Genomic DNA, 9816 nt, shown 5'->3' with positions numbered 1-9816 from the left:
GCGCTGAATTAAAGTGACAGCACATTATTCGCTGTAAAAATTAACATGGATTGACACGGAAATTTAGTAATTACACCATAAATGCATATAATTAAAGTCTACTGTTTCACAGTCAACACATGGCTTTTTGGCTAGATTTAAAACAAGGAAAAGTGCACTTTTAGATAAGCAAGGCAATAATAGATGGCACTCGTGGTGGTAGTTAAACAAAGTTATATTTATTGAGTTTAAACATGAAAATGTCTATGAAAGATTGTATTACTGTACTGTGATGAAAGAGAATCACAATGCTGAAAAAGCATTTTCAGAAACAACGTTTGGATTTGAAATCAAAATAATGGATAAATGTTGTGTTTGTGGTAAACAGCCGCGGATCAGGAGTGGACTGCAAACGCGTCCTGTGCGAAAGCAAAATGAGTCCGTGCTGCTTCTGCACCGCATACACATACTGTATACGCACTGCAGACAGAGTACGTGTGAACTTAGCGCAACAAATCTAGTTTAACATCTGAGGCAACACCACAAAGAGCTCTATGACCAATGCATGGCCCAGGACACAGGATTTTTTTCTTCTTCTGCCATATACGTCTATTCTAGAGACATTTTGTTACACCTTTACTTAGTGATTATTTTGCCTTATGTCTGTTCTAGAGACATGTTACAGCTTTTTGATAAAGCTCTAATTGGTTTTCTATTGGAAATATGTTTCAAATTCACACTGAATGCATTAATGACTGTAAAGTTACAATTTTTGTAAAGTCAAAATTGATCAAAGAAATCGCGATAGGTTGTTTTTGTCCATATCGCACAGCCCTACAAGCAAGTGCTTCTTTTTCACAGGGAACAGACAAAAGGTTCGAGTGGGTCTGCTGTGACCCTAATCTTTAGCTATTAGGATTAGGTATTCCCAATAATTCTGGAAAATAATACTTCCCAAAGTAGTGGGTGGAAAAGTTCTTCTGCACAAATTGAAACTCAAACATTTGACTACAGGGCAGATTAAGAAAAAAAATCTTGTTGTACAGTTCCAAATTTCAGCAATAATAAATAAATTCTAATCTAGACACTTCATACATATGTGCTAAATTTTCACCAAAAAGTGAAAATACTCATTTAGAAAGTATTTAACTTTCTTCAGGTGCAAGAACAGCAAAAATCAAAAATATAAAACATGACCGTAATCTAGAAGACTTCAGAGGCCGAATCAATGTCTTCTAAAGCAAACAGGTTTAAGAAAAATGCTAATGTTTGATCTTGATTTTTTTACGCTACTTTTTTTTATAGTGGTCGACCGATATGGGTTTTTTGACAGACTATGCCGAAATCTTGGAAAGCGGGGTGGCCGATGGCCGATATAATTGTATTTATTTTAATTAATGTTTAAGAAATTTGAAATCATTTGAAAATGAATTAAAAAGTAAATGTGTTAAATAAACATACTTATACTTTAGATGACAAAGTATTTTTCGCAAATTGTTTGCCTTTCTATTACTAATAATATAAAAGCAATCGTTATAATACTATTTGTTTACATTTTAATTCCTTTGTTTAACCGTTCTATCTGATTATTAGACAGATTTCTGTCCGTATTAGAACTGAACGACAACAGCGAACAAGAGGGAGAATGTGAGCACTGTGTGTTCAGGCGCTGCAGCTGTCAGCGCAGTCAAAATAAAAGTCCCGCCTCGAACACATCGGCCAAACAGGAAAACTTATCGGCCGATGCCGGTATTTAAAAAATGGCAAATATCGGCCGATATATCGGTCGACCACTACTTTTTTATGCTATTTATAACAGGTATCAAATGAATTAAAGGCATCATTCAAAAAAGCACATAAAAAAACAACAACAAAGCTTAAAATCTAGATTATATTTTACACTTACCCATAAATATTTTTGACTTCCTGATCTTTCACCTCTTTTTTCTTCTGTCGACGAATCTGTTGTTTAGACTCCTTGTCGAGCTTCATGGCAAGTGCCCTCTTCATCTGAGCCTCTTCATTGCTCAGGCTCTTCAGCTCTTTTTGCAAGGTTTCATTCATGGCTGCTAAGCTCTGGACCTGTATAATAAAAGATCATTTAGAAAGGTTTAAGAAGAAAAAAATAAGTAAAATCAAGAAATTCAAAATTTTACATTTCTGCATGAATGGCAATACCAAACATGACTGGAAAAAAATTATTTTTAGGCTTTTAATACTTTCAGCAAACACCAATGTTCTGTCCACTAGGGTTGTGACGGTGAGGAAATTTTCCCACAGGTTAATCGACGTGTGACAACACCGGTAATACCAGTATCACCGCGGGGGCGTTCCCTCTTTTCCTCGCTTTCCTTCGCTTTTAAATAGCTTGTAAAAGCTGCGTGCGCATTTTACTTTCAGTTTCAAATAGCGGCAATTCGGAGTAAAGCAATTGTTTTTTTTTTTAGTTCGTTTGAATTTCCCCTCTTTTCCTCGCTTTTCTTCACTTTTAAATAGCTTAAAAGCGCCGTGCGCATTTTACTTTCACTTTCAAATTAGCGGCAGTTCTCGTCAATTGCTTGAATGCAACAACAAAAATACAACATCAAACTCACTTTAGCCTATATATAAAACATAGAACTTGTATTAACAAAACAAATAAAAATCCACCATGCTATAGGGCAGGCTATGCCTAATATAAAATAACAAATAACTTACATAAAGTTTAAATAAGTATTCAAAACTGGAAATAGGCAAAGTAAACATGTATAATATATAACCAAATAAATAAGAAACGTAGAACGTTTATTAGCAAAACGAGTAAGAAAGCTTGGAGGCACTGCATACACCTTGATGTAAAAACGTCAGTCAGCTCGACTCACTCTCCTCGCTGGAGAAACGAAAGCTGATCTGTGATGCGACTGTCGTTCGGCACGCTGCATTGAGCAGCCGCGTTCAGTTTTTAATTGTAGTGTCTGTTCTTTTACTGAACTAAATGATTTTTATTACTATAAAAAAATCAAAAGGACGGTGGCGGTCGGTGCCGCGGTGGGCAAGTGACCATGCTGCAATGTAGGCAAATGTATGGCTACGTTCACACTGTCAGTTTTTGGGATTGACAACCTCATTTACTTACAGGTATGTGTCTCTAAATGCCCCGTTCACACAGCAGCTTACAGTAGCATCTCGAATAGTGTCTGTGTGAACGAGCAAAGGGAGTCAAGCCCGTATTTCTAACCAGTAACCATAGCGACAGTAATATGAAAGATGGCGATGTCCATAAAACTGAAAAGTTGTTTAACTCTTTGACATGACAAGACTCCAATCAAGCCGCGAGTTCACCTGTCAAATCTTCAATAAACGTCAGCAGCTTTAATGTCTGGGTGGAGAGCGGAGCATTGGAGTCGCGCGCAGAACACAAAAGTTCGGTTATAGAATGCGGTTGTCACGCCCGTAAATAACTGTACTGTGTGTGAACGTAACCGTATTATGGACTCAAATGCAGGACTGACAACTGTATTCTGCTGCTGTGTGAACGTGGCTTATCTGAGCTTTACCTCCTCTTTTTGCTGGTTAGTCTTGCACATGGTGCTCTGTAAGTCCTGCAGCTGTTTGAGCAAGACCTGGATTTCTGCCTCCACCTGACTTGCACACTGCACCAGCATCTGTAGCTCCACCAACCTTTCATCAGCCAGCTCCTGTCACAGACACACAGGGAAACAGCAGACAGTCAATCAAACTGATGATAACGCCAATAATCAGTGTGAGAACAAAGATCTGTTCACCTGTGCAATAAATAAAATAAATTTTAAAAAAAATTTAACTGATGATAACGCCAATAATCAGTGTGAGAACAAAGATCTGTTCACCTGTGCAATAAATAAAATAAATTTAAAAAAAATAAAAAACAGCTTGCTTGTTGTAAGCTAAAGTTTCACATTGCCTAAGGAGCATGCTAATTATACATACTTTGGACATCCTAATGCTCTTCACATTCTCTTTCATCCTTTCCATCTCATTTTTTAGTTCTTCAGGCGATTCCACAATTTGAGACTTGAGCTTGGCTATCTTGTCCTTCAGTGTCGCCACATCCACTTTCCTTTGAGTCTGTAGGGGAATTTAAAAAAAACACTTTGCACTTCATATTCCAATCACAAACAAATACAGAAAAATAATAAATGACAAATAATAAGATAAGAGCTAAAGTTTCACATTGCCTAAGGAGCATGCTAATTATACATACTTTGGACATCCTAATGCTCTTCACATTCTCTTTCATCCTTTCCATCTCATTTTTTAGTTCTTCAGGCGATTCCACAATTTGAGACTTGAGCTTGGCTATCTTGTCCTTCAGTGTCGCCACATCCACTTTCCTTTGAGTCTGTAGGGGAATTAAAAAAAAACACTTTGCACTTCATATTCCAATCACAAACAAATACAGAAAAACAATAAATGACAAATAATAAGATAAGATTTCATTGAGTTTCTGATGTGCATTAAACAAAATAATCCAATTTCACTTTATTTTACTGCCCACATAAATGGTAAATATTTTTGGTCATTACATGTTATCATACAAAGTTACAGGGATAGTCAAAAAATGTGCCCATGCAGAAGCTCAACCATGCTTGCTTGACCTCATTGGCTCTTGCGTGTAAAGCACACATTCACTTACTATATTTGTTGTGTGTTGATCAGTGCTTATAGATGAATAAAAGCCTAAATTAAATTTGGTTCTTCAGGCGATTCCACAATTTGAGACTTGAGCTTGGCTATCTTGTCCTTCAGTGTCGCCACATCCACTTTCCTTTGAGTCTGTAGGGGAATTAAAAAAAAACACTTTGCACTTCATATTCCAATCACAAACAAATACAGAAAAACAATAAATGACAAATAATAAGATAAGATTTCATTGAGTTTCTGATGTGCATTAAACAAAATAATCCAATTTCACTTTATTTTACTGCCCACATAAATGGTAAATATTTTTGGTCATTACATGTTATCATACAAAGTTACAGGGATAGTCAAAAAATGTGCCCATGCAGAAGCTCAACCATGCTTGCTTGACCTCATTGGCTCTTGCGTGTCAAGCACACATTCACTTACTATATTTGTTGTGTTGATCAGTGCTTATAGATGAATAAAAGCCTAAATTAAATTTGTCCATCACATAGAAGATATTGTCTCTCCTCAGAACATATGGATTATAGCAGGCATCTCCAACCCTGCTCCTGGAGAGTTACTGCAGACTGCAGACCTCAGTTGCAGCCCTGCTCCAACACACCTGCCTGTAATTATCAAGCAACCCTCAACCAGGAGTGGTTCAGGTGTGTTGGATTAGGCTCAGAACTAAAGTCTGCAGGACAGTAGCTCTCCAGGAACAGGGTTGGAGACCACTGGATTAATTCATATCAATTAGATTTACGAGATCTTCGTACTTTTTGATTAGAGGCCTGGTGGCATGGAGTTTCAAAAGATGGACAAAAACAAGAATATTGAAAATATCTTATTTTACGAATGGAAGTCTCATGTTCGGAAAAACATGAAGGTGAGTAAAAGACCGTTTTCCTTCTTGGGTGACTTATCCCTTTGAAGAAAGATGACACCCTTTTCATGGAGATGACAAACCTATTGTCAAATAGTTTACATTCAAAGTCTATCTTCATGCCAAAAATGAACTGTTGCTATAACCATGTCTTAATAATGTATAATTAAGAGTTAAGAATTTTAGAAATTGTATAACATTCCATGATACCAAGTTGGACAGGTTCCAAACCACAGTATGAATGGAAAGTGAACTTAACCAAAGTGGGTAAAAATAACGCACTGCTTCCACACTCTGGTCTGGAAAAGCAACACCGATCATATTCTCAGCTTACAACATCTTTAATATTTCAATGTTTGAAACATAATTTTTGCTATTATGCACAGTATTTGCAAGGGTGTAAAGGAAGTAATTTTACTGCATGATTTTAAGCTAAATGCATAAGTGATTTGAAATGCGTATCGATATGATTAGGTTCAGCTTCTTAGAATTGTCACAACTGAACACAAGTTCATGAGAACTTATAAACACAAACAGACGGATGTTACTGATCTCTAAGGGAACATTTTAGAGCAAATAAAAAAATTCAGTAATATAAAACAGAGTGCACAAACAAGCACCCACACATTCAGTGAAACCATAGCAACTCTGAACAAAGCATTTGAGCCCTGTCCTAATATTAACTACAGGATTGTGATGCATGCTTTTATGATTAACCACGCACTGATCAAACGGTGCTTGTAGACAAAAAGAATGTCACGATTACCCGATTCCATAATTTCCCGTTATTTAAAATGGTCACCGTTATTAAACCCTAAGAATTTGGAAGCTATGATTAAAAACAAAAAAAACTTCTTGTCTATTTTTAAAAATGTACTGAAAATTTATTCAGAGCAGTGGCACCTCCAGCATTGTTTATGGGGTGTCCAGAAGGGCACAGAAAAACTCCCACTAAAAAACTAATTGGTAACCTGCAACAGTTATTTCAAGAAACATCTACTTAAAGGGATAGTTCACCCAAAAATGAAAATTACCCCATGATCATCCTTGGGTGTCTATGACTTTCTTCAATATATTATTCTTCGATAATTGGAGTTATATTAAATATCCTGTCGATCATATCCTCAGCTTACAACATCTTTAATATTTCAATGTTTGAAACATAATTTTTGCTATTATGCACAGTATTTGCAAGGGTGTAAAGGAAGTAATTTTACTGCATGATTTTAAGCTACATGCATAAGTGATTTGAAATGCGTATCGATATGATTAGGTTCAGCTTCTTAGAATTGTCACAACTGAACACAAGTTCATGAGAACTTATAAACACAAACAGACGGATGTTACTGATCTCTAAGGGAACATTTTAGAGCAAATAAAAAAATTCAGTAATATAAAACAGAGTGCACAAACAAGCACCCACACATTCAGTGAAACCATAGCAACTCTGAACAAAGCATTTGAGCCCTGTCCTAATATTAACTACAGGATTGTGATGCATGCTTTTATGATTAACCACGCACTGATCAAACGGTGCTTGTAGACAAAAAGAATGTCACGATTACCCGATTCCACAATTTCCCATTATTTAAAATGGTCACCGTTATTAAACCCTAAGAATTTGGAAGCTATGATTAAAAACAAAAAAAACTTCTTGTCTATTTTTAAAAATGTACTGAAAATTTATTCAGAGCAGTGGCACCTCCAGCATTGTTTATGGGGTGTCCAGAAGGGCACAGAAAAACTCCCACTAAAAAACTAATTGGTAACCTGCAACAGTTATTTCAAGAAACATCTACTTAAAGGGATAGTTCACCCAAAAATGAAAATTACCCCATGATCATCCTTGGGTGTCTATGACTTTCTTCAATATATTATTCTTCGATAATTGGAGTTATATTAAATATCCTGTCTCTTCCAAGCTTTATAATGGCAGTGAATGGTGGTTGAGATGTTTGTTGCTGTTAAATTCTACTGCAAAATATTTATTCCACACTTCATGTCTAGACCTTAAAATAATATTCCATGTTAAAAATACTATTAACGTGGACTTGGCAGATAGAGGGGCCATTGGGATGGCCACAGTTGAGGGGAGGAGCCACTGTAAGAGTGGGTCTGACTATGTGCTTTTTTTTCTCAATTTGTTTCACTCAGATGTACCTCACAATGAATGTTCCCTCTAATTTTTTTTTTCTTGCTAAGCAAAAAAAATCTCTATTGGGCGGACATTTCGGCCACCTGAGCAAAAATATTCTTTATACCAGACCTGTCCAGCACACAAAAAAAGACTAACTTGTGTAATGTGTTATTTATATTTGATTTGACCCTTGATGTAACTAAATGATGCACATTTTAGGTTACCTGAGAAAACATTTTTACAGTGCTGTGTTACCAAGAAATTCTATTTAAAAATCATTTTAAAAAAATCTCACGCAGAGGAGTTCAATTCTTAACAATAATATTATATAATATAATATTAATTTAATATAATGTAGCTACTATGAAAAAATGAAGCAGTTATTGCTCGTGAATTCCCTTTTTGACTGTCAATTATTTGTAGACTTATAAATATAATATAAAAAAAATATTTTCAATAAATATTTTTTAAAAACATGAACATGTGAATTATTTTAGTTATCTAAACATCCCCATGTAGTAGTTTGCACACTAATGTAGATGTCTCGGAGTTTTGTTACCGTTCTGTGCCCATCATCCGCTATTTCCACCACTTAATCAAGCCACTCTTCTTTAAAACAGATGATGTTTTATTTAACATGTTCTTGCGTTTGCTCTCGTGTTGAGCTATTTCATCCTCAATCATTAAAGTATTCGATTTCTACAGCGACTCATTTGGCGCACATCACAATCTTTCTATGAAACCTGTAAACCGCATTCACCGGTTCTAACTCTATTGCGACACCAAATCTATAGTGGTTTGCCTGAGCATTGCAATTATTTCGCACTTAACTACTTAAATCGCATGGCTTTCCCAACTTATTTTTGCATCTGTCCTGTGCGTGGTTGCGAAAAACGAAGTGCATTGCCATGCATGCACGCAGCTTAGAGGGAACATTGCTCACAATACAGAAGAAAAGATCTGTCACTACTCCTGTTACATCACAACTTTAACCCTCATGCAAAAGCTGCGAATAAAGTCTGATAAATGAATACCTGATCTGATACCTACCAGTTTCTGTGATATCTCAGCAATTTCAGTCTTGCACTGAGCAACCTTTTCATTCATTGCGCTCTAAAGAGAAAACATACAAAGTCAAATACAAAGAAGAAAAGGGGGAGGGGGGGCATGCAAGATAAGCAGTGAAAACACTGGGCCATGTGATACCAGTTTTCAATGCATTATGTCAGGAGTGAAGTCGTCAGAATCATAAAATCAAGAGGTAATTTATGCAACAAAGCAGTATGCACACAATCAGGTACTCATTAGTATACTGGAACACAGCATACAAATATAGATTCAAAACTTAATCACTGACAACTCACCACATCCTGATATTCATGCTGCGTGTTAGTTGTCAGCTCTGCCAGAACGGCCGCCAGTTCTTTAGCCTCTACTTGCTGCTCTGGCGGTATGGTGCTGTCAAGACAAGATAGGTGTAAAAACAAAACAAAAAAACCCACAACACAACAACAAAAAAATAATGACAAACACTTACGTCAGTTTCTCAATCTTTTTCTCAGCTTCCTTTATTTCTCTTGTGTATGCCTGGAGTCTGTCCATATCAGACCGCTGTTTAACAAAAACAAAAATACAATTAGCAAAAAAAAAAAAATGTTATGGCTTTGATTTAATGTAAATTTTCACCGCACAGTATTTGCGGTGTAAAAACCTATAGGTTAATTAGCCTGCACCCAAGAAAGAATATTCACAATGGCAAATGAAGTCTGCACATCAAATGTTTTGAGCGGAATAAACAGTGGAAATTTGTGGACAACAACAAAAGTGTCATGAATAGGCCTGTCACGATAACAACTTTTTGTTGTGCGATATATTGCCCCAGAAATAATTGCGATAAGCGATATTATTGTCATATTAAAGACCATTTTATGCCACTGAATATATAATCATAATGTAACAGCATAGTAATGCAAGAAGGCCTACACACTTCCAAATGACAACAAACTATAGAATATTTAGATCATGGAAATTAAATATCAAAATATTAGATACCTTAAAAAACATGAATAAATAGTAAATAACAATTTTCTAACAAAAAGTGCAAAGTAACAAGTACAAAAAAAAAGAAAAGTGCACTTTTATGGAGATTTTTCCATCTACAGATTTTTCCCTG

The 9816-nt window shown here is 35.9% G+C and overlaps 1 protein-coding gene across 1 annotated transcript in view; it reads right to left on the bottom strand.

Annotated features, from left to right (window-relative positions):
- Window positions 1-9816, bottom strand: part of nuf2 (UF2 component of NDC80 kinetochore complex) — a 19173-nt gene that overhangs the window by 1400 nt on the left and 7957 nt on the right. The window contains exons 7-12 of the mRNA XM_016575846.1: window positions 9181-9254; window positions 9008-9101; window positions 8694-8756; window positions 4202-4339; window positions 3516-3656; window positions 1886-2061 (exon numbers count right to left, since the gene is read on the bottom strand). Of these exons, the coding sequence (XP_016431332.1) occupies window positions 1886-2061; window positions 3516-3656; window positions 4202-4339; window positions 8694-8756; window positions 9008-9101; window positions 9181-9254 (686 nt within the window). The remainder of the gene's footprint in view (window positions 1-1885; window positions 2062-3515; window positions 3657-4201; window positions 4340-8693; window positions 8757-9007; window positions 9102-9180; window positions 9255-9816) is intronic.

The sequence above is a fragment of the Sinocyclocheilus rhinocerous genome, unplaced genomic scaffold, assembly GCF_001515625.1.
Source record: "Sinocyclocheilus rhinocerous isolate Xijiao unplaced genomic scaffold, SAMN03320098_v1.1 scaffold1574, whole genome shotgun sequence".
NCBI classification, from domain to species: Eukaryota; Metazoa; Chordata; class Actinopteri; order Cypriniformes; family Cyprinidae; genus Sinocyclocheilus; species Sinocyclocheilus rhinocerous.
This window is presented reverse-complemented; position numbering and strand designations above follow the sequence as displayed.